A 24,980-nucleotide genomic window follows, 5' to 3' on the forward strand; every position below is an offset into this window, starting at 1 on the left:
AAAACAGACCAAATCTCCCAATTTGTTAGAAACAAAATCTCATTAGTATATACACAGAGTATATACACAAATAAACACAGAGACTTTTCTCCCCAGAATTTGAGTTTTCAGAAATATAATGAAAAATTCACTAGAGTAGAACTACTGTCTCAGAAATGTCTAAAAACTCCCTGGTTTCCAGGTTCTTTAAATATAAACCGATCAAACTACTTCTAACCAGAATGCAAGTTATAGATATTCTGAACCCAAAGACAAAAAATGGTTCAGCATTTATATGAAATCTTTCTTTTTGTAAGATCTAGACAGCTTAGTTCTCAAAAAGTCAATATCAGGCAGTTAGCATCAACAGGATCATCCCAGTCCAATAAATAGAAAACTGTTAAGAATGGAAATAAGCACTTAAAATGAGGCAATCAAAGGGAGCTAAAAAGAAAATGCAGATTGATCTCAAAGAGGCAGGCATAAATGTTAAGCTAGTTGTAAGGGCTGAAAAAACTATCATCTGCCAGAATTAGTATCTCAATTTAGTGATAAAAGAAAATGTATTTGTTAAGACTAAGTAACCTAGCTAGGACCCAAAAATACCTCCACAGCCCCTTTAATACTCTAAAAATATTATGGAGAGAGAGGGAAAAAAAAAAAAAAAAGAAATGCATAAATTCCCCAAAATGATTAAACTGAAGTTAAAGCCTGATGTACATGCCACATGAGAGGTAAGTTTCTAAAGCTCATACCTCAAAAATCGCATACTGTATAATATGGAGCCTTTGTGATGTTTTTGCATCAAGTCAATCTGTAAGACAGTAGTTACAATATTAGTGAGGACACTGGGTTAAAACATTTGTTTTCCAAACATGAAGCAAAGATCATTCATGGGTTAGGTGCTTTTAGTTGCACTGCGGCCTTCTAGGGTTCATATGCTGAAGCAAAAACTGAGATGGAATGCCACTCTCTGCCTTAGAGGACAGAGGCTTGAGGTGGCAGCGAAAAAATTTTTAGAACCAAAGAGAATTTAAATGTTAACTATAACATACAAATCACATGCAAATACAGTTACCACTCATTTTAGTTACCTATTATCAATATACAGAAAATGTAATAAATCAGAGAGATTATTCATTTTCACTGACCCCAGCCCTGAGATCTCACATCAACAAACTACCGAGTGTTAGGGATAGTGTCACCCCTAAATGTGGTTTTATAGTCCAGTTCTTGTAAGCATTATGAAAAGCAACTAAGGTGGGGGGGAATCAGCCTGGAAAGGTGAAGTCAAGGAATTCTCTATCAGAAAATGTCTCCATAAAGCACCCCAAAATGACTTGATGCAAACACCACACCTAGCGGTGCCCCCAGGAAGAGCATGATACTGCTTCAGGTAGTTTTTAACCAGGCTTATTAAGGGATTTCACTCGAATGGTGAGATCTAATTTGTAGTGAGGATCAAGTAGGAAATGAGATCTGCACTAAAGCCAATGAGGTGGGAATGCATTAATTCTCTGAAGCAGTGGCACTCAAAGACAGAGAGCATCACTATCACAAAGAAGTTGCAGAATATGCTGTTTTTCATACTAACAGTTCATACCACTAAAAATTTACCTTTTGAAAATAAATTCAAGGTTATCCCTGTGATGTCTCTTACTCACCTGGATTCAGACATACTTTTAAGAGAAAATATGAAACTATGCATAACTCTGAGACTTGAGTACATCACACTTTCACATGAGAGACAATGCTCTGAAATATGAATCTGTGGCTAAAAAATTAAGTTGGCAGGCTCAGGGACTTCATTATATGAAATGCCACAGGAGAAAATAGTTAAGTTCAAATTTAATAAAACAGAATTGAACCACCATGCCAAAATTAAAAATTATAAATGAGTTTACCTCAGTTTTACTATAATGAAATATTAACAGTTAATATTTCTTGATGAAACTTCCTTAGGTACTTAATAAGAATTAAGTATTAAATACCAAATTTTAATTACCTATTTATGGGTTCTTTAGTAATCAACTTTTAATATCAATCAAACCTTAATTAGTTTTTGCAGTCTCAAAATACAAAAATATATTTACTGTCGTAAAAGTGTAAAGAATTTCACCTTGCCCAAAGAGAGGCCTGAGCTTACCCCTCAACTGCTGGAAGAAGTCTAAACACTTGGAATATAATGCCTAGTAAGAGTGTCCCTGTCCACCTGGAAACTGGGTCACACCAGAAAGTAAAACTATGGGATTTATGGTAAGGCCTTTGAATCACATGGATCAACTCAACCTTTAGTAGGGCTGAAAACCTAAGTTCATGCATGTGAGCAACTGATCATGGACCCCATGAGAACTCTGGACACCAAGGTTGGGCTGGGCTTCCATGTTTGGTAACATTCCATACGTATTATCACAAATCAATACCAGGAAACAGGGAGAAGCTGTGAGTTTGGAAGTAACTGAGACTCTGCCCTATGTACCTTTACCCTTGTTGATTTTAATCTGTATCCTTTAGCCACAATAAACTGCAACCATGAGTACAACAGCTTTCAATGAGACTTTAAGCCCTTCTAGTGAACCATCCAACCCAAGAGTGGTCTAGAGGACCCCCAAACTTGCAACTGCTATCAGAAGTAAGGGTGGTCTTATGGACATGTTCCTTCTAACTCTGCACCTATACTTAAAATCACTGAATATACTCTAATGCAAAATTTAAAACGTTGTTAATTTTGTTTTTATGTAATATCTTTAGCAAAATATAGTTTTCAACTTCAATATAGTTTATATCCCTTCCAAGGAATCTCAAACACCATCTATGTGACAGACCTCTAAACCATATTAACCAAAAAGGACAAAGTAAGTAACTACGTAGGTACTCCATCAGAGTTCAGCCTTTGCTTCATGTGCATCTACACTCTGTCTTCAGTGTAAACGTTGCTGAATACGCCATTCCTATGTAGCCTTCTGCCTGCAACTGAGTCTTCAATGCAGCCCATGACTCCCTGGCTGGGGTTCTGCTTTTCCAAAACAGCTGTCAAACTTTCTGCACCTTTCTCTTTCCCCCAGTACTACCACTGATAAAGATTCCATGAGTGATCTAAAGCAGCACAGCTAATTAGCTAATTAAAGGCAGAGTAAGAATGCAAACTCAGTCTAAGTTCTTCAACACTCCACCACTGCCTGCCAACCTCCTTCCAACAATCCACAAGTTTACCTGGGTCTCACACAGAGCCTTTCTTCCCATCACACTCACACAATGGAACAAGTAAACCTCCTATCTACAGAACCGTCTGGATCCATACATTCCCCTATCTTCTGAGGTATGCCTTGCATCTCCAACTTTCCTACTGCTCATCACATCATCAACAAACACAATCAGGTCTTTCCTCTTCAAAAAAAAAAAAAAAAAAACCCTCAGCTCTCTTTCTCCTTCTAAAGCTAATTGTATAGATAGACTTTTCACAGCCAAACCTCTGGGAAAAAAATTACCATCCTTGCCTTCACTTACTTTTCAACTTGCTGAAACCAGAATCACACCCTGAATGCTCCAAAGGGCTCCACAGAAATGGTTCCTGCCAAAGTAGCAACTGCCACTGGTGGTTACTTGTCCTTCAAATCCCCTAAGTTTTTCAGTTCATCTTGCTCAATACCCCCGAAGACTTGCGTTGCTTTTGACAACTTTCTATTCACATTTTCTCTGTACCACTATAAAAGTTTTTAGTAACTTTAATTCCTGTGACTTACTCTACTTTTCCCAATCCAAGTATCTTCTTTTGAACTTCCTTCTTTAATCAGTTTAGATTTCATGGTCTTTCATTTCAGTAACTCTTCCTTTAACTTCCCTTAATATTTCCCTCACACCAACCTGGCAAAGGAGAAGGCAATGGCACCCCAACCCCAGTACTCTTGCCTGGAAAATCCCATGGACGGAGGAGCCTGGAAGGCTGCAGTCCATGGGGTTGCTGAGGGTCAGACATGACTGAGTGACTTCACTTTCACTTTTCACTTTCATGCATTGGAGAAGGGAATGGCAACCCACTCCAGTGTTCTTGCCTGGAGAATCCCAGGGACCGGGGGGCGGGGCGGGGCGGGGGGCAGTGCCTAGTGGGCTGCCGTCCGTGGGGTCACACAGAGTCGGACATGACTGAAGTGACTTAGCAGCAACCTGGCAAAATCCTAATCCTGCATAAATCCAATTATCAATTACCCATCATCCATCAGGAAGTACCACATTCCCAGGTTCTTTCAAAGTTCATCTTCCACACGCACTATCTGTTCCCCATTCTCTTCAGATTCCAAACACTCTCCCAAATTCCCTACTCCCTTCGCTCCTTCCTTCTCTAACATTCTCTTTACTTGACCAAGAGGAAAAATAAAGATACGATAACACACACACACCCAACTCTAGAACTTTATGGGATCCCATCTATTTCTACCTTCTCGTAACTTTTCAAATAATCTTTCTCCTGTGGACTCAACCTTTTCCACCAAACTGAATCTTCTTAAACATGTAAAATTTTCCAATATCTCCCACTTAAAAATATAAAAACAAATTAAACACACACACACACACACACACACACACAAAAACTCCATCAATCCCACATCCCTCCAACCAACCAACCTACCTTTGCTCTTTGCAGTCAAACAGAATTCTCTCTCTTCCCCATATTGTTTCTTTACCTCTATTAGCTCCTCTGTCTACACCAATCCAACTTCTGTTCTATCACTTTTGGCAAAACCAACTAAGACCTCCAGGTTGCTAAAAGCAAGATATATTTCAGGTTGCTCTTTACTCATCCTCTCAAAGCAGGCTTTCACAAGGCTGCTGAGCAGGGCTGATCGGGCTATGGCCTGCACAAAGGTGCCTTACAGAGAATGAAGTGGGCTGAATGAAAACTTCTTTTTAAAATCCTTACAATAACCTGGGCTCAGATCCTGATAATTCAAAGTAACTAGATTCTTTCCTTCCTTTGGCTTATAGAATGTTATACTCTGCAGTTCTTCCTATCTCTCCACTTCTGCTTTTTCAGGCACCTCTGAAGGCTTACTCAGCCTCTTCTACCAAACCACTAAGCCTTGGAGTTTCTCAAAGCTTGACCACAGGCCTTCTATTCATCTCTTCTGCAAACTATGCTGATGGCAATACTTATCACCTGCATGACATCGATTCCCAAATCTAGGCCTCCATCAAAGACGTGCACGTGCAGATCTATATACCCAAGTGTTTAACAAAACAAAACAAAAAAGCACTTTTAATGTTCTAATGCCGCAAACACAATAACTGGCTCGTTTCTTCCCAGAACTCCCACTTTAATAAATGTGGGCATTTTCCAATAAATGGCACTATTTGGTCAGACAGACATATTACGTTGGTACAAAAGAAACTGCAGTCTCACATTGTTGAAATTGGCCATTTGATATTGGAACACATTCTTAAATGTGATTATGTTATACATCATTTTAAAGCGCATTTCTCGCTTTATGATTTTTTGCTAATTACTTATTATTAGCTGTTTCAGCTCAGTTCAGTTGTTCAGTCGTTTCTGAGCCTTTGCTACCCCATGGACTGCAGCACACCAGGCTTCCCAATCCATCAACAACTCCCGGAGCTTGCTCAAACTCATGTCCATCTAGTCCGTGATGCCATCCAATCATCTCATCCTCTGTCGTCCCCTTCTCCTCCTGCCTTCAATCCTTCCCAGCATCAGGGTCTTTTCCAATGAGTCAGTACTTCGCATCAGGTGGCCAAAGTTTATACTTTCATCAGGTGGCCAAAGTAGACACAAACTAGCTGTTTATATTTATTTTAGACTAGGGAAATTATGTTAGACAAAAAGCAAATCCAAGTGACTTTCTTATTCGAGTTCAAAATGTGCCACAGAGCAGCGGAGGCATCCCAACATCAACAACACATCTGGCTCAGGAACTGCTAACGAACATACAGTGCAGCAGTGGTTCAAAAAGTTTTGCAAAGGAGACCAGAGCCTTGAAGATGAGGAGTGCCACCAGAAGGTGACAAAGACCCACTGAGAAGATCATCAAAGCTGATCCTCTTAGAACTACACAAGAAGTTGCCAAAGAACTCAACATCAACCATTCTACGGTCATTTAGCATTGGAAACAAATTGGAAAGGTGAAAAAGCTCAATAAGTGGGTGTCGCATGAGCTGACCAAAAATTTTAAAAAACTGTCATTTTGAAGTGTCATCTTTTATTCTACGCAACAATGAACCATTTCTCAATCGGACTGGGACGTGTGATGCAAAGTGAATTTTATATGACAACCAGCAATGACCAGCTTAGTGGCTGAACCTAGAGACAGCTCCAAAGCACTTTCCAAAGTCAAACATGCACCAAAAAATGTCATGGTCACTGCTTGGGTGGTCTGCTGCCAGGATGATCCACTACAGTTTTCTGAATCCCAGCGAAACGATTATATCTGAGAGTATGCTCAGCAAATTGATGAGATGCACCAAATACTGCGATGCCTGCAGCCAGCATCGGTCAAGAGAAAGGATCCACTTCTTCTCCACAACAACATCTGACCGCATGTTGCACAACCAATGCTTCAAAAGTTGAATGAATTAAGCTACGAAGTTTTGCCTCATCCGCCATCTTCACCTAACCTCTCACCAACCAACTACCACTTTCTTCAAGCATCTCAACCACTTTTTGCAGGGAAAATGTTTCCACAACCAGCAGGAAGCAGAAAATGCTTTCCAAGAGTTCATCAAATCCCAAATTTTTACACTACAGGAATAAACAAACTTATGTCTCATTGGCAAAAATGTGTTGATTGCAATGGTTCCTATTTTGGTAAGTAAAGATGTGTTTGAGCCTAGTTATAATGACTTAAAATTCACAGTCTGTAACTGTAATTACATTTACACCTACCTAATAGTATGTTTTCCACCACTAGTTCTCACCTCTATTCCATTTCTCCCCACACTACAACAAAAACAATTCTAATAAAACACAAATGTTTTGTCCTCCCACTGCCATTTTCATCTTATGGACCTTACTTCCCTTTTCAGCTAACTCTCCACACTCTTGTAATCCTTTTACATTCTGTGCCCCATTCATCCCATTCTTTCAGTGCCCCAGTCACCTTGCTAAAGCCTGTCTGCATGGAACAGCCTTCTCCTTGGCCCTCATTAATCTCTCAATGTCCTTTAAGCTTTAGCTTTCCTTTGCAAAGTTTCTGATTCCCCTGAGACTGACTAGGAATCCCTGTTACGTAAGTACTACCCGAAACCTAACAGTTCCTTAACTCTTACCCCACTGGAGAACCTTATTTAATTGTGTTCTGCCAGGAGACTGTAAAGTCTAGAAGAGCAGGAGCCTGTCAGTGTTGCTTATCACTGTATTCCCATTGCCTAGAGAGCAAAAAATTATTTCCTATGACTGCCTCTTCTCACAATCAAGGTCTTTCTCTTTACTCTAGAGTGCAGTCCCCTAACTTAACCCAACACTAATTTTTCTTCCAGATTCAACCCAGAACCCATACTCCCTCTCCCATATGTTCTATTAAAAATCAACAATGTTTTCTTGGTTATTTTCTACAAGAGCACTAATTAAGAGTAATAACTCCAAAAGATGAACTAATTTACAATCTAGAAAGAAAAGAACGGTTAGTTATCAATTCCAATTAGGAATATAAAATATTCTGTGATTTGAGAAAAAAAAATCCTATGATTCAGTACCTTCTTTAAACTCTTACAGCACTCAGAGTACCACACTAGCTTGCACTTTAGTAGTTCTATACTAGCTTCAAGTTGTTCACTAGTTTGAGATGTCAGCATTGAAGGCAGATGTACTGTATTATCTAACACCACACACCTTTCATAGGGAAAGGAGAACAGCATGATGCTGCAAGAAGAGTGGAGGGAAACTAGATGACGACCTTGGATCAAAATCCATTATGATTATTTAAGTAAAAACTTTGTCTTGTAATACAAAAAAGAATCCAGTAATAGAAAGGGATGGATTCAGTAATACATTTAAATGAATTCTGAATTTTTAAAATCTACTTAAATGCATATTACAAGTCTCATTTTTGTGCAAAGCATACTATCAAGTGAAAAGACCACTCACAAAACCAGAGAAAATACTTGCAAATCATGTATCTCTTAAGAATCTAGTATATAAAGAACTCCTATAACTAAGCAAGAAAACAATCAAATTTAAAAATGGGCAAAAGACCTGAATAGATACATGTCTCCAAAGATATACATACGGCCAATTAGCACATGAAAAGTTGCTCAACTTCACTGGCAAATGCATGCTAAATCGCTTCAATTCTGTCCGACTGTCCGACTCTGCGACCCTACGGACGGCAGACCACCAGGTTTCTCTGTCCTTGAGATTTCCCAGGCAAGAACACTGGAGTGGGTTGCCATTTCCTTCTCCAGGGGATCTTCCTGATGCAGGGCTGAAACCAAGCCTCTTATGTCTCCTGCATTAGCAAGTGGGTTCTTTTAACACTAGCGCCACCTGGAGGATAATGCAAATCAAAACCACAGAGAGAAAGCACCCATCAGAAGAGTCAAAAAATTTGTTAATAGTAAATAACTAATGTGAGAGGTGGAAAATTTGGAGCCCTCATACATTACTTATGAGAATGTAAAATGCTAGAAACCACTTCAGAAACAGTTTGGCATTTCCTCAAAAAGTTAAACAGAAATACCACATGATTCAGCAAATCGACTCCAATTGACTCCCAAGTATATGCCCCAAAGAACTGAAAAATGTTCAAACAAAAACTTACACATCAATGTCCACCACAACACTATTTACAGTAGAAAAAGGCAGAAACTCAAATGCATATCAAACAATGAATGGATAAACAAAATGTGTAAATCTATACAATGGAAGATTACTCAGCCATACCTACTACAACATGGATGACCCTTGAAAATGTTATATAAGTCAAAGAGGTCTGACATAAAAGGCTACATATTACATGATTCCATTTATATGACATATCCAGAATAGACAAATCCAAAAAGAAAGTAGATTTGTGCTTGCAAGGGGCTGGGAAGAGGGGAAAATTGGGAGTGATTGCTTAATTGGTACTGGGTTTCAATCTGGGATGACAAGAAGCTCTGGAACTAGATGTTGGTCATAGCTGCACACACTGTGAATGTATTTAATACCACTGAATTGTAAAATGGCAAATTTTATGTGTATTTTACCATAATTTTTTCAAAACTTATTTATAACATTCTTGAAAAGACAAAATTATAGGGGGAAAACCAGTCGTTATCAAGGACTAGGAGAACTTGACTACAAAAGGGAACAAGGAAACTTGGGGGTGTGGGGTGGAGGGGATGATGGAACTATTGATAGCTTGACTGAGGTGGTCATTTTTTTTTTCTTTACAGTATTTTCTTTACATATTTCTTTACAGTAAAGATATAAAAATAAGTAAAAGACCATCAGGCTTCCCAGGTGGCACAGTGGTAAAGAATCCACCTGCCAGTGCAGGAGATGAAAGAGATGTGGGTTTCATCCCTGGGTTAGGAAGATGCCCTGGAGGAGGAAATGGTAACCCACTCTAGTATCCTTGACTGGAAAATTCCATGGACAGAGAAGCCTGGTAGGCTCCAGTCCATGGGATCACACAAAGTCGGACGCAACTGAGCACACAAAAGGCCACTGATTTTTAATAATTTGATATTTCATGTTTTACATTGCCTACCAAATTTAGCAGTCATTTTCAATGCAAAAGCAAAAATGTAACACTGGATACTCTCCAGTGAAATCAAAGACTGTTAGTGTCTAAATTTACCAAACAGTAAAGAATTTACCAGATTCTTTACCACTGTGTCACCTGGAAAGCCCGATGGTCTTTTACTTATTTTTATACCTTTACTGTAAAGAAATACACTATTTCCTTTAGTTTGACTTACTGAGATATAATTTACATGCCCTAGAGTTCTTTTGAGTTTTGAGGAATGCAGATAGTACTTAGCACTAACTAAACTTCTCTTAGTGTCTAAACTTTAAGCTTGGGAAGGATTAACCTAGGCAGGGTACAGAAAGAAACCTACTCATATTGCCTACTCATTTTCAAAAAATTTTAAAGAGTCAAAGCACTCAGTTCAGTCGCTCAGTCGTGTCCAGCTCTTTGTGACCCCATGGACTGCAGCGTGCCAGGCTTCCCTGTCCATCACCAACTCTCAGAGCTTGCTCAAATTTATCTCCATCAAGTCGGTGATGCCATCCAACCATCTCATCCTCTGACGTTCCTTTCTCCTCCTCCCTTCAATCTTTCCCAGCACCAGGGTCTTTTCCAATGAGTCAGTTCTCATCAGGTGGCCAAAGTACTGGAGTTTCAGCTTCACCATCAGTCCTTCCAATGAATACTCAGGACTGATTTCCTTTAGGATTGACTGGTTTGATCTCCTTGCAGTCCAAGAGACTCTCAAGAGTCTTCTCCAACACCACAGTTCAAAAGCATCGATTTTTGACACAAGCGTCAAAGCACTATGGCGAGCAAAATCAGAAAAAGCACTGCTTGAGAGAGAGGCAGGCAATCCACTTCTGATACATTTTATGTATGTTAAGTATTATGTACTTCATCTGGCATAAATTCATATCTTACTAGGCATTAAGAATACTGATAGCTATAAAATCTGGTATGCTTTTAATCTTCTATACAAATATGAAATCAATTCTCAGTATTTAACAAAAAAATTTTGTTAATGCTAAATAATTGTTCACCTGAAGGCTCCCAAATCTAAAGCACATGAATTTGACTTACTCTCAAGTTTATTTTTAACACAAGTTGGTTTACAGCCTTAAATAAAACCCTGCCTCAGCTACCATTTTTGCATTGCTTATCTTCCTCTTTTGTCAGCAAGTCCTGGAAGTACTTTAGAAACATCCCATTCAGCCTGGGAAATTGCCAAGATTGAAAGGAAATCTCTTACTCTATGACCTCCCTAGTAGAATAGGACAAAAAGACTGAAAGTCTACAAAGAAACATGTCCCACCCCCTCATCCCCACCCAAACTCTTCAACTAAATGCCAAACATAGAGATCAGAGATCAGTCACTCAGTCGTGTCCGACTCTTTGCAACCCCATGAATCGCAGCACGCCAGGCCTCCCTGTCCATCACCAACTCCTGGAGTTCACTCAGACTCATGTCCATCGAGTCAGTGATGCCATCCAGCCATCTCATCCTCTACCCCTGAGGATAGAGAAGATTAAGGAGAAGGAAATGGCAGCCCACTCCAGCATTCTTGCCTGGAGAATTCCTATGGACAGAGGAGCCTGGCAGGCTACAGTCCATGGGGTCGCAAGAGTCGGACATGACTAAGCGACTATACCACCACCAAGAGATAAACACTAAAGGAATCCTAAAAGGAAAAGTCTTGAAACCAGATTGGGACTCTAATCCATGAAAAGGCAGAGTGTTTTATAAGAAATGTGTGAAACCATCTTTAAAAAGTCCTGAGAACTGATGTTGGGGGAAGGGTGAGCAAAGTATAAACAAATCATCACTTTTTTTTTTTTTTACAGGTCAAGAAAAATGATGTGGTTGTCAAAAATCACTCATAACACATTAAGAAAACATAGTTCAGTTCAGTCGCTCAGTTGTATCCAACTCTTTGCAACCCCATGGACTGCAGCACACCAGGCTTCCCTGTCCATCACCAATTTCCAGAGTTTACTCAAACTCCTGTCCATTGAGTCAGTGATGCCATCCAACCACCTCATCCTCTGTTGTCCCCTTCTCCTCCTGCCTTCAATCTTTCCCAGCACCAGGGTCTTTTCCAATGAGTCAGTACTTCACATGAGGTAGCCAAAGTATTGGAGTTTCAGCTTCAACATCAGTCCCTCCAATGAATATTCAGGACTGATCTCCTTTAGGATGGACTGGGTGAATCTCCTGGCAGTGCAAGGGACTCTCAAGAGTCTTCTCCAACACCACAGTTCAAAAGCATCAATTCTTCAGCACTCAGCTTTCTTCACAGTCCAACTCTCACATCCATATATGACTACTGAAAAAACCATAGCCTTGACTAGACAGACTTTTGTTGGCAAAGTAATGTCTCTGCTTATAAGAAAACATAAATATTATGCAATTCGACAAAGGTATTTTTAAAGAAAACAATATAGAGTTAGGCTCTATTGCCGTAATGGTATGGTATACCCTACAAGTCCTGGACATAGTCAAGGATTTGGGCAACAAGAGAGCAATATTCTAACATGCACCTCTTAACATGCATCACATATCTCAAATATAATGGCAAGCATGGAAAAGACACTGAGTTTCATATTCCACACATGATTTTCAACAGAGATATTACCAGAAATATCTTTAGCGTATTCTCAAATTAAACACGTGACCCCCCACTCCAACCCTCTTAAAAAATAAATACACCTAAGAGAAACCTAAACTTCTTGGTTTTACTTTTAACTTTACCAACACAACTATACTAAGACAGCAACTGGATTTTTAAATGGACCCTGATTCCTTTCAACATCTCCAGTAACTCCTCCAGGACCTATAGTCTTAGGCATCCTGGGGTAGGAAATACACTAGTAACACCAAATTGGTGAAGAAACATACTACCTGTAATCAGTGATAAAATATGTATGGTAAACCCTCCTACCTAAACACTGGAACTTCTTTTTCAGAGTGTTCCTGAAACAGCCACATCCTCTCCTTTGTTGTTCAGTCGCTCAGTCGTGTCCGACTCTTTGTGACCCGGTGGACTGCAGCATGCCAGGCTTCCCAGTCCTTTACCATCCCCCAGAGCTTACTCAAACTCATGTCCATTGAGTCAGTGATGCCATCCAACCATCTCGTCCTCTGTCATCCCTTTCTCCTGCCTTCAGTCTTTCCAGCATCAGGGTCTTTTCCAATGAGTCAGCTCTTCCAATCAGGTGGCCAAAGTATTAGAGCTTCAGTATCAGTCCTTCCAACGAATATTCAGGACTGATTTCCTTTAGGATTGATTGGTTTGATCTCCTTGCAGTCCAGGGGACTCTCAAGAATCTTCTCCAACACCACAGTTTAAAAGCATCAATTCTTCAGCGCTCAGCCTTCTTTATGGTCCAACTCTCACACCCACACGTGACTACTGGAAAAACCATAGCTCTGACTAGACGGACCTTTGTCAGTAAAGTCTCTGCTTTGTAATATGCTATCTAGGTTTGTCTTCCAAGCTGTCTAGCTTTTCTTCCAAGGAGTTGCTACTGCTGCTGCTAAGTCGCTTCAGTCGTGTCCGACTCTGTGACCCCACAGACGGCAGCCCACCAGGCTCCCCCATCCCTGGGATGCTCCAGGCAAGAACACTGGAGTTGGTTGCCATTGCCTTCTCTGTCCAAGGAGCTAGTGTCTTTTAATTTCATGGCTGCAATCACCATCTGCAGTGATTCTGGAGCCCAGGAAAATTAAGTCTGCCACTGTTTCCACTGTTTCCCCATTTATTTGCCATGAAGTGATGGGACTGGATGCCATAATCTTAAGTGTTTTGAATGCTGAGTTTTAAGTTTATGTGTAAGTATCCTCCCTACATAGTTTTTTGAATGCTGGAGTGTTAAGTTTATGTTTAAGTATCCTCCCCTACTTAAACATAAACAAATAAGGTCTCATAGATATATCTCAAAAGACATGGACTCCTAAATCAAATAATTGGAAAATGAAGATACTTTTCACAAAAACCACATTATTCTTTCAACTGTAGAAATATTTATTAAATGAAGTCAGTTTGGGGTAGTTACTGAAACATACTAGTAAGCAGTAATCAAGAGCCAGGAAACACTGCTCCCACTGTGCTCAGCAGGAGCCAGAAATACACTGAGGTATCTAAAGTAGCCATAAGTTTGAGAAAGCTATGAAACAGTTCAAAATCATCACTTAAGCCACTTTAAACTCAAAAGGCCCATACAAACTCAAAAAGCCTATACAAACCCTATCTTTTTCTTCTAGTACATTTTACACTAAACACACAGGTATCAGATTGATTTAAGTGGTATAAAATAAAAACCTTACAACGATAGAAAAAAATCAGTTTTTAGATATGAAGTTCCTTAGGAGAGAGCATTGACCCATTCTGAGAAATTTATAGTGCCATAATTTAAAACAGTACCAAAATTTCATGATAGCTTAATACAGTATATACATTATATAATGATACAAAATTTCATTAATTCATATCTGTTTAGATGATATATATGGTCCTTTTTTTTTTACATACTTCAAACTATTACACTGGCAGAGTCAACCCTTTTCAGGATTCCCCCAATCCCTTTAAATCAAAGATACATGCATACTACAATAGGGGAGAAACACAATGCAGCATTCAACTGATGTTCTTGTAAGAATTAGTTCTTAAATTCCAACTGTATAATCAAAGTTAAGCAAGGTACAAACTACCTTTTAACCCACCCCGTCTGTATTTAATTCCACTGCACCTTCTCTACAATAAATGCGGTCATCAAGATTAGATTATTTTTGCTGGCCCACAATTTCAACTGGTATCAAATTCTAAGAGTGTGACTTATAAGATATAGAGAAAAACAACAAATTTAACAATTATATGAGCTTCCAGTCATATATCCTCTGTGAGACTTGACATAAATGTCCTTTATGAAATTTTTATAAGTAACTACACACATATATACACATTGTGGTACTTAGAGTATTAGAAGAGAAAAATGAAATTTGAACTTGAGTCTAGGTACATGTGCGTAGTCAATTCTAAAACTCTTTGAGGAAGAGAGAAAAGAGGGACTTTCTTTAAAATTCCTAATTTGATTCAGATGTGGCAACATAAGTATCATTTGTACAGCACTTGATAGTTTTGAAAGTAATTTCCCAAACTTTATCTTTAACCCACACAACCCCATTATGTTAGGAAAAGCAAGAATTACCTCCTGAGGGACAGCTGGTAACGTCAGTACAAAAGACCTCTATCTTCTCATGCTTAGTACACTGCTGTTTTCATGACACCAGCCTCTCAAGACAAATATTTGTAAAGAAAAAAAACTAAAAATGCACACATTCTTAAAAGCAAATATATCTTAGAGAAGAATCTAAAACACTCTCGTTCTATTTTTAACTCCTCCAGTGTAACTGTACTAACAAGTGGATTTTTAAATAGACTAAAAGATGGGGGAGAAGAACACTGTAGTATAAGTTTTATATCTTCAATAAGATTACAATAAAAACACAGGGAATACTAGCATTATAGAAGCTATGCAAGATAGGCCACTTTAACTAAATAAAAAGATACAATCTTTATTAAACACAAATTTATCTTTAATTTCAGTATTTTCAAAAAAAAGAAACAAGATACCATATATTAAAATGATCTCAATATTTCAAATAAGGACAATTAATCATTTCTAACAGTCAAAAGTCTAACTCAAGTCCTACAAAAACAACACAAACAGTGCCTCAAGGTAGATTTCTCTATAAACCAGGCACTAAATCCCAAGTTTCATTACCTTACTTTTGGGAAACCATTTTCATTTTTCTTTACATTTACCAAAAGAATAGAAGGACAACAAGAACATCAATCTTTTTAGAAAAGAAAATCCAGGATGTGCTTTCCGATTAAATATGTATTAATTCATCTTTACCATACTGTGTGATACTGGTAATCATCTTTGAATCTTTTTAGTCATCTAATCAGAAGAGAGTCCCATTATACAGAGGACAGAAAAAAGTCTGACATCTTTCCTCAAATTAATAGATTTTTCTGCTTAATTTCTGACAAATCCCAAGAAGTCAACATACACTCTGTCATTAGGGCAATGAGTCTGAATTTTCAGCATTAGAATCAAAGCAAAGAGACTAGAAATAAAGTGATATAATTTAGACAAGGATTCCAGGTCTCATGTTAACAGGAATATAAACTACGAAGACCTTCAAGAAACAGAAATAGCAAGAGTCATGAGATGTTCCAAAGAACTAAATATTACAAGTTGAAAATTAAAATTCCAATCACACACACATAATATACACACATCTTTTAAAATCAGATTAAAATACTAAAAAGAAAAATTTTCAATTAAATTTAAATAAGAGGGAAGTTTTTTAATTCAAAGAACTTCAGCAGTAAAAAAATAAAATAGTTGTCACTGCTGTCAAATATGGAGGAAAAACTAAAATATATCACTATATAGACCAAGACACGCTTACTATTGAAGCCTCTTGACTACTCTGCAGGAAGGTATTAATATAGATAGTACCCAAAAATAAATATATACTAAATACTAAGCTTAACATTTTTTTTAATCTTTGTAAATATACATATAATTCAGCCACTGCAGAGCCTACAATAACTTTCTCGTGGACCTATAAGAGCACTGTCAAGGTTCTTTATTGATTAAAAAAGGTAAAGGAAAAAAAAGTAATGCCTTTCCTAATTTTTAAAGATACAGCATAATTTAGGAAACTCCATACCAAAAAGCAAATTACAATTCTGATATCAGAAACTCATTTTTTTTTGGGGGGGGGGCCTCCAGGCTTGTGGGATCTTAGTTCCCCTACCAGTGATCGAATCCAAGCCCCAACTGTGAAAGAGCCATAACTGCTGAACCGCCAGGAAATTTCCTGGAAACTCCTCTTTTGAAAAAGATTTTAATAAACACAGAAAGTCTGTAAAAGGTTTTTACATAATAAACAGGAGATTTCAGACATACTATCAATAGCAACATTAACTTCCAAAGGAATGATTTCTAATAGGGATACAATCTCCTTTTTTCAAAAGGTGTGAAGATTACTATGAAAGAAACTTGTTGATCTTGGAATTTGGGGTTTCAGTCATTCCCCAATCAGTAGGCATACAACTGGCAAGAGGTTTGTTTTCTCAGGCCTTCTAATGGAAGGCCAAAAGAGGCTCAATCCAGTGCTTAACTTTTTCGTGATTAGACTACTTAAATAATGTATAAACAGATATGGGATAAACTGTCAGTGTGTAAACTAACTGTCAGTGTGTAAACTAACTTGAAATACGTGAGAAGAGACTTCCCTGGCGTTCCAGTGGCTATGGCTATACACTCCCAATGCAGAAGCCCCGTGTTCAACCCCTGATTGGGGTACTAGATTCCACATGCAACAACTAAGATCCAGGACAACCGACTGAATAAACATATTTTTTTAATAAATAAATATGTGAGCAAAGTATTTCTTCAAGATGGATAAAACTCCATGGCCCTAGTCTGATCTGGCCACCTGAGCCCACTAGAACACTGTCCTTTTGAACTTGTTCAATCAACTTAATGAAGTTGCTGCCTCAGGCTAACCAGGCCACTGTATAAGGAACAGTTTCCCTCAAAATGTCTCCTACAGTAACAGTGTTCTAAGCCCTGAAGTAAAACTCTGAACACAAAAATAAACTTGCAGAATTCCATTTTCACATATTTAGATGAGAAAGAACACTCAGATTTAGAGCCTTTACTATTTATTGATGCATTAGTAGGGAAGGAGGGATACAGAGGGAAAACCATTATGGACAAGATACACAAAAAACTCATACAGTGAGTATTATTAGAGAAGTTATTAGAGAAGGCTGCTGCTTCTCACTGAGGGGGTGGCAATTAGGCTGAAACAGCATGAAAACACCCAGGTCAGGCACTCTGAGAAGAGCAATCTATGCAGTAGCTACACGCAAGAACAGGATATTCAAAGGCCCTAAATAAGGCAGAAATTAGTCTGGGGAGTGCTTTGGGGCAAGTACACAGAAGCAGCAGAGAAAATAACTCACACTCAGCCCTCGGGGATTTAACTAGTTGGGGGAACAACAAAAAAAAGATTGAAGTGCCTAGCACAGTTAGCTTTCACTGTAGATCCGTAGCAAGATTTGGAAAGAAGGAGTACAGAGGGCAGAGGCAGGGTAAGGATCTTAAAGGAAGCACAATGCTTACATTAGAGACAGCACGAGAAACAGTAGGTGCAATTTGCCACAGAGAGGTCTGTGAACCTGTACCTCACAGGAATTATGTTTAGCCAACAAACTCAGAAGAGCTCCTGTGTGTCCAGGACTCAAATGCCTGAAAAGGTTAACAGTAGATCCATCTGAAACTACTTTCACAAAGCTCTTCAGAGATCCCAAGTTTGTTTATAGCAAAAGAGGAATAACAGAAATATATTGAAGATGATAAGGTTATCAATCTGAAGAAACCATAAGTTGGTAATAAATTACAAGATAATATTCAAAGATTTCCTTTCTATAATAACTTTAAGGCAAGATCCACGTGTACAGTCTGCCAAGGTTCTGTTCTGGTTTGGTCTGGTGATGAGGGTGGGACAAGGTGCAGTGGGAAGGGAAGTTATCCAGCTGCAAAGTCATTGTGTATCTGTATCTTGATCAGGGTCATGGTTACACAGGTGTATGCATTTGTGAAATTCACCGAATCTACACACGGATAAATTTTTTCTCAAAAAAGTAAGAAGCTCAGAAAAGAATTCAACTAAGAGAGGAAAAGTACAATCAACTAATACAAGATGAAGCAGAAATAACATAATAAAAACATACATGGGACTTCCCATAATAAAAACATACATGGTCCAGTGGTTAAGACTCTGCCTTACAATACAGGTGACTAAGACCCCAGGTGCCACAGAGTAACCAAGCCAACACGCCACAACTAGAGACCCCACACCCTGCAAATACTGAGCCCATGAGCTACAAGTAGACAATCCACGTGCCACAATGAAAGATTACACATGATGCAAGGAAGATCCTGCATGCCACAACTAAGACCCAAGGCAGCCAAATAAATAAATGTATTTTTTAAATGTACACACACCTGAAACTAATATGCTGTACGTCAATCACACCTCAATTTTTTAAAAACCAAGAAAAACACAAATATCTCCATAAAAATTTAAGAGGTTATACTCTACATTAAAAAAATTAACAAGCTGGAGTATTTCATACAGGAGTTAAATCACAAAATGTCTGCAGTCTTCACTGTTAGACCTCTATACAAGAGAGAGTATGTTTTACTTTGTAGTCCCCAACATAAAATGGATTTTAAGAAAACTTTAAGACAACCAAAGACAGGTAACCAAAAAAACAATATGAAAAGATACCAAACAAATGATAGCTTGTGTGAATCCATAAAGAGAGGTCCACTGAAAACTGTCTCAGGGATTTATTTTAGGTTTCATTATTAGGATTGGCAAAGAAATGCAAATAAGCGAGTACCAAGCAATGAAGGCAGGAAAGCCTAAATTTTAAAGTTGTGAGAACTCAATGTTCACAAAAAACATCAACAACGCTCCATTTTATATATATGATCATTCCATATAATGTAACTGCCCTAACCTGAACTGAATTGTGAACAGGTTTAAGGATCACTCTAGTGATCACCCTCAATCAACACCAAATAACAAATGAGGGGCTTTTGCTTTTGAAATTTCCATATACTGAGCTGAATACCTTTGTCTGAATTTAAACCATGAATTATAAACAGAGTATTCAGGTCCTTAACAGTCTCTGTCTAGTGTTCAACTGCCTCCTACTGGGGTTACACTTACATACACACAATCACACACACACACACACCAACAATCCTCAATTATGCCACTTCCATGCTGGTAAAACTTCAATGGCTCCCTAAAGTCTTTCCAAACACATTTCCAATATGATTCAAGAGCCACAATACAGCCCCACTCCAGCTCTTAAGCTTCACTTCTTATTTGTATCGCATTTCACAAATACCCCATCCTTCTAACCAATCTGGGAATCTTTTTTTTTTTTCCCTACCAAAGACAGCCTGTATTTTGCCATTATCTACCTCCTTCTATTTTTGAGATCCCCTCCAAATTTACTGTCAAAATAGAACAGATGAATTTCATGGCCCCGCCATCCCCCACTCAACTGTATGTATAGCTTTCCCTCCTCTGACTCTCCAGGCTTTAAACTGTAAATCACATGTAAAAAGAATTATATCAAGAATTGTATCACAATTAATATCCATATAATGCTCTACCTTTTACAAAGCCCTTTCTTATCTCCCATACCAACCAACAACCTCCTTAACGACAGTGGCTCTATTAGTTATAAAAATCCCTACAGCATCTCTATTTTCTGAAGCAGAATATTTTCATGGAATTAGAATATTTCAGTCTCTGTCTCTTAATATTTAAAAAAACCCTTCAATTATACTCCCATCTTAAAAAAGGACCAAAAAAGAAGAGGGAGAAGGGTTCAGTTTAAAGACACAATTATTTCATAAGGAATATATTTTATTCTATAATTAAAAAATAAACTTTTCCCCTAAATTAAACACCCATACATAATCTCTGAAGCTCCTTAATGTCCTTGAAAAAAATGTGGTACTGAACTGGCAATCTTTAAATTCTGTCCAACTAAAGCTCTATTTATAGTTGTAAAATGTACTTCAGTCTATCGTGCATCTATGGATATCCGACAGTACAGGTTCATAAAAGGCTGAAACAGACAACTCTAGTTTCAAAAATCCAGCTTCTCACAATGCCAGACATACTAGTTTCTGGCTTTTCCATTTTCACAGGCCTCTTCCCTATCTTCTGGTCTGTGACAATAGAGAATGAAGGGATTTGTACTGTGAGAACTTCAATCTGTCTACATTTTACCAAAAGTGGAAGCTGTTTTTAATATACAGTTTCATCTTTTTAGAATTGTAGAAAGATCTTAAGTTTGAGCACAGTAAGACACCAATATATGTCTGTTAAATAAAGTCTTAAGACTCCCGAGTGTGGAAGTAAAATTATATGTTTTGGGTTGACCTGAACGCTTCCTCTTGTTTGTTGAACTACTCTGTATTTCACTCCAATGTCAAATTAATCTTGTCATCTGGAGTATTAAAATGAACAATGTAATTATACATTGAATTTTTTTTTTTTTCTTGGCTGTACCGCAAGATATACAGGATCTTAGTTCCCTGACCAGAGATGGAATCCATGCTCCCTGCAGTGGAAGCCCAGAGTCTTAACCACTGAACCGCAAGAAAAGTCCTATATACACTTAATTTTTAAACAAATCATTCTGATCTCTATCTTGACTGGTGTACTTAGAAGATTACTTTCCAAAATAAAGTCAAGAAAAGGAGAGACTGGTCAGTGGCAATAAGACCACCCATTTGCCTAATCATTCTTAACTGTTAAAGAACAGTACAGTAAATGAACCCTATAAGACACAGCTATAAAAATGCTTTCTGCTAAGATGTATGCTTTTAGCAAAGGTGGGCTTGCTCTGTTGCCACATGACACAAGTCTACTCAGCCACCTGGAACACTTCCTGTCAACATGTATGAAGTATCATGTGTGGCCATCACTAACTGAACAGTTTCCAGACTGACGAACACTGAAAAGAAACCAACCAAAAGTCACCTTTTTAAAATCCTGCTTTTTAAAAAGTCTAAATTAAGGGAAAGAGAACCAAAATAATAAGAGGACTGGCACAGAAAGGCAAATAATTTTTTAAAACCAAAATGATTCTGATGAACCATAAGGAATCTGCTTGCATTTGAAGGTGCTGAGAGAAACGAACCCCCATTTAAACAAGGGGGAAAATTGACCTCCATTCTCTCGGTTAACTGGAGTCTTTCACCTTCTAAAGTGAAGAGGGAACAGAATAACAGCAACCTCAAATTTAACTCATGAAAATTTATGACTTGGCAAACACCTGAGTTTTTTTATTGGCTATTTAACAAAACAACTAGGTAACCGTGCAAAGAAATCAAGTTTTGCTAAGGTATATTGTCAGTACTTTTCTGTTCTCTCCTCTGAAAAAGTATTTTCAACATCCTAATCAACTCATGGGCTGTCAAGGTGTCTCAGTGGTAAAAAAAAAAAAAAAAAAAAATCCACCCACCAATACAGGAGACAGGGGTTTGTTCCCTAGGTCAGGAAGATCCCTTGGAGAAGGAAATGACATCCCACCCTAGTATTCTTGCCTGGGAAATCCAACAGACAGAATAGCCTGGCAGGGACACAGTCCCTGGGGTCGCAAAGGAGTGGGGACTAAATAAGAATCAACTGTAACCTAGGCAGTAAGTTCTGAGACTTTGTAACAGAGCACAGCTTCAAAGAATACACAGCCTACCTGACATACAGCCAAGAAATAAAGTATTTAAAAGAAGAAAATAGGAATATAATTAATAACCCATGTATGTATTTCATAACTATATAAGCCACCCTGCTTCATATCAGTTGAATGAAGCCAGGTGATCTCAACCCATAGCTGCAACTATGCTACTGCATTTATTCAGAGCCACAATCTACAATTTATTCTTTTCCAGAAACTCTAGGAGTATTTGTGAAGGGCACTTTGGTCCTCTAAAGGGATACCATGTACATTCTTTTACATATGCTGACCAGAGTACTGAAAAATAATGGAAGATCTGTCAAAGACCTCTCAAATGTCAAATCATACTCATTTATCATGTAGTCAATAGGTGAAAAAAAAATTAAATTTACACATTACAACAAGCATATAAAACAACTAAGAACGTCAATTACAGATTTTTTTTAAAAAATACCAAACTAGTTAACTGATTTTATGTGAAGCATGCACAAACCCTAAAGAGTAAAACTATGCTTTCCAAACTTTAACTACTTAACATCTCAATTCTAGGCTCAAGTATTAACTTTTAAAGTCACCTGTTCTCAACAGACACTGGATTTGGAAAGGCATATTAAACAGAATAAGATGCGTACCACTCATTAGCCAAAAGATTATTTTTATTTTTCTATCAAGTCTTAAGTGTTACATTCTAACATCTTACTAATTTCCAAACACTGCTGGAATTACACATACCATTAAGAAGCAAAAGTCATCCCAACAACGTGTGTCTAACATTTATCTGCGGAGTTCCTGGGTAATCATAATACATGTGTGCGTCAAAGTATGAGAGCACAATGAATCAACTAACCCTAAAATATTACATACGTTTAGGGAGTTCTTCTAGGCACTGGGCGAAGTTCCAAAAGTCTATTACAAGCACTTATTCAGTAAGAGAGGTAAGAATAAATCAGTCCTAAATAAGGTACAACTGCTCCATGATTAATCAGAAAGACATGAAAATTAATTTTTTTTTAAAGTCAATGCTCCTTAAGGAGTTCCGTGGTAAGGATTCCCGGCTTTCACTACCCAGACCCAGGTTCGATGCCTAGTAGGGCAGCTGAGATCCTGCAACCAGCGTGGGGAGGCCAAAAAGAAACAGGGAAAAAACAAAACACAGTCGATTTTCCAAATATCCACTTCCAGCTAGGCCCCAAACCTTTCTAAAATCAAAACAAATTCTCTACTCCTCCAAACGAGTGTCCGCTCAAGTGTCCAGGTAGAAACTGCTCTTCGCCCAAGTAAGTGCCCCTGCACTTCACTCTTCAGCACCAGGGTCGGTCGGTCCCCATTAACACAGTCACAATCTCGTCTCACAACTAACCCTGTTGTCAGAGTAAAGACTCGGGAGTGGTGGGTGTTTTTTTTTATTTTAAGATTAACACGTGGGGGGGGGGGTCACAATAGAGATCGCTGTTAAGGAAAAATCTTTCACGTGGGGGCTGAGAGGGTGAGGGATCAGGGAAGTTAATGCATAAACAGGGTCCAATGCTCTCAAGATCCCTCAAACTCAACGCCCAACTTGAGGGAAAGGTGGTAAGTCAACCCACCCCCACAACCTGGTCCCCCTTCCTTCACCCTCCTGAACCCAATTCCTAGGCCAGTGCCTTCTCCCAGAGCACCGGGTTCTCGACTCCTGCCCCCGAACTCAAGCGCAGGGAAAGGGGAGGCATTTAGGCCTCGCCTCCCAGCGGCCTTCCTCCCCCGGCCGGGGCGGGAGGGGACCCAGGAAGCCGCGCCCGGTTTTCAGTGGGGGGGCGGGGGGGGTGTGGAGAGCCTAGGCCGCGCCTCCCACCCCAGCGGTCCTAGGCCTCGGCCCGCCCGAGGCGGGGCCCGGGGTCGCGGCGGCGGGCTGGGCGCCGGCTCACCTACCTGGGTTGCCAGTCATTCCAGCTCCGCGGATACTTGGTGCCGCCGCCGCCGCTGCTCAGCCGAGACCCCGGGGCTCTGCGGCTCATTACCTTCCCCGACACGACATGGCCAAGCGCCGCCGCCCGAAGAAGCGCGAGTCGCCGCCCGAACCGGCCGCCGCCGACACTCCGCTCCGGCCCGGGGCTGAGGAGGAAGCCGAGCACCAGCAGGAGGAGGAGGCGGCGGAGGGCGGGGGAGGCGGACGGCCGTTCCGGGTTCCGCCTGAGCCCGCAGCGCAGGACGAGGAGGCGGGAGTGCCGCTGCGCGAGGGAGGCGGAGGAGGGGGAGGCGACTTCTCTTCCAGGGCCGTCTGCGGCCCGCGACGCCCGGGCCCAGGAGGAGGAGGAGGACAGCGAGCAGGAGGCGGTGGCGACGGCGCCCCACGTTCACACAGCCACTGCTTCCCCGCCTCCCGGCTCCGCCCGCCGCGCCGCCGCTGCCGCACGGCATGCTGGGAGAGAGGGGCGGTGCCGGCGCCCGCCAAGCCAGGGCAGAGGGGCGGGGTCAGATCAGAAGGGCGGGGCCGGCGGGGCGAGCCGACTGTCCTCCGGCTTCCTGCGCTAGTTGCAGCTCTCCGCGGACCGCGCCGAAGTCCAGCCCCGCCGCGGGGGATCACGGGAGAGGGGATCTCCGCCACCACCCCCACACACACACCCTCCACTTACGCCCGGGAAAGCACCTGACACCCCTGAGGACCAGGCAGTCAGGTGTAAACCGGCCACCAGTCAAGAACCTGCGGTGCCCTTGAGGGGGTGGGGGGAGCTAGGGGGCGCGCGTGCACGCACACGCACACACACACGTGCCTTAAGGGTTCACGTGTGTCCACGTTCCTCACCTTCTACGGTAAAAAGTGCAAATTTTTTTAAAACGGGTTGATCTCCACCTACCCTGCCTCTACCTGAAATGTGCCCATAGAGTCATGACACCCTGACCATTTCTTCTCATTGCAAGAAAAAAAAAGTAGGAAAAGCTAATTACTAACGAGCACCAACCCCGATCCCCTGAAACGTGA

The 24,980-nt window shown here is 40.0% G+C and overlaps 1 protein-coding gene across 2 annotated transcripts in view; it reads right to left on the bottom strand.

The window, feature by feature from the left end:
- The window catches only part of SMG1 (SMG1 nonsense mediated mRNA decay associated PI3K related kinase), a 98,972-nt gene extending 74,953 nt beyond the window's left edge, over nt 1–24,019 (bottom strand). Inside the window, exons 1-2 of one of the 2 annotated variants that reach the window (XM_061401249.1) lie at nt 23,930–24,019; nt 735–793 (exon numbers count right to left, since the gene is read on the bottom strand). In XM_061401249.1, the coding sequence (XP_061257233.1) occupies nt 735–784 (50 nt within the window). In that variant the 5' untranslated portion in view covers nt 785–793; nt 23,930–24,019. The remainder of the gene's footprint in view (nt 1–734; nt 794–23,929) is intronic. The other variant, XM_061401248.1, reaches the window with a different exon arrangement.
- Between the last annotated feature and the right edge of the window lie 961 nt (nt 24,020–24,980).

The sequence above is a fragment of the Bos javanicus genome, chromosome 25 (assembly GCF_032452875.1).
Source record: "Bos javanicus breed banteng chromosome 25, ARS-OSU_banteng_1.0, whole genome shotgun sequence".
NCBI lineage: Eukaryota > Metazoa > Chordata > Mammalia > Artiodactyla > Bovidae > Bos > Bos javanicus.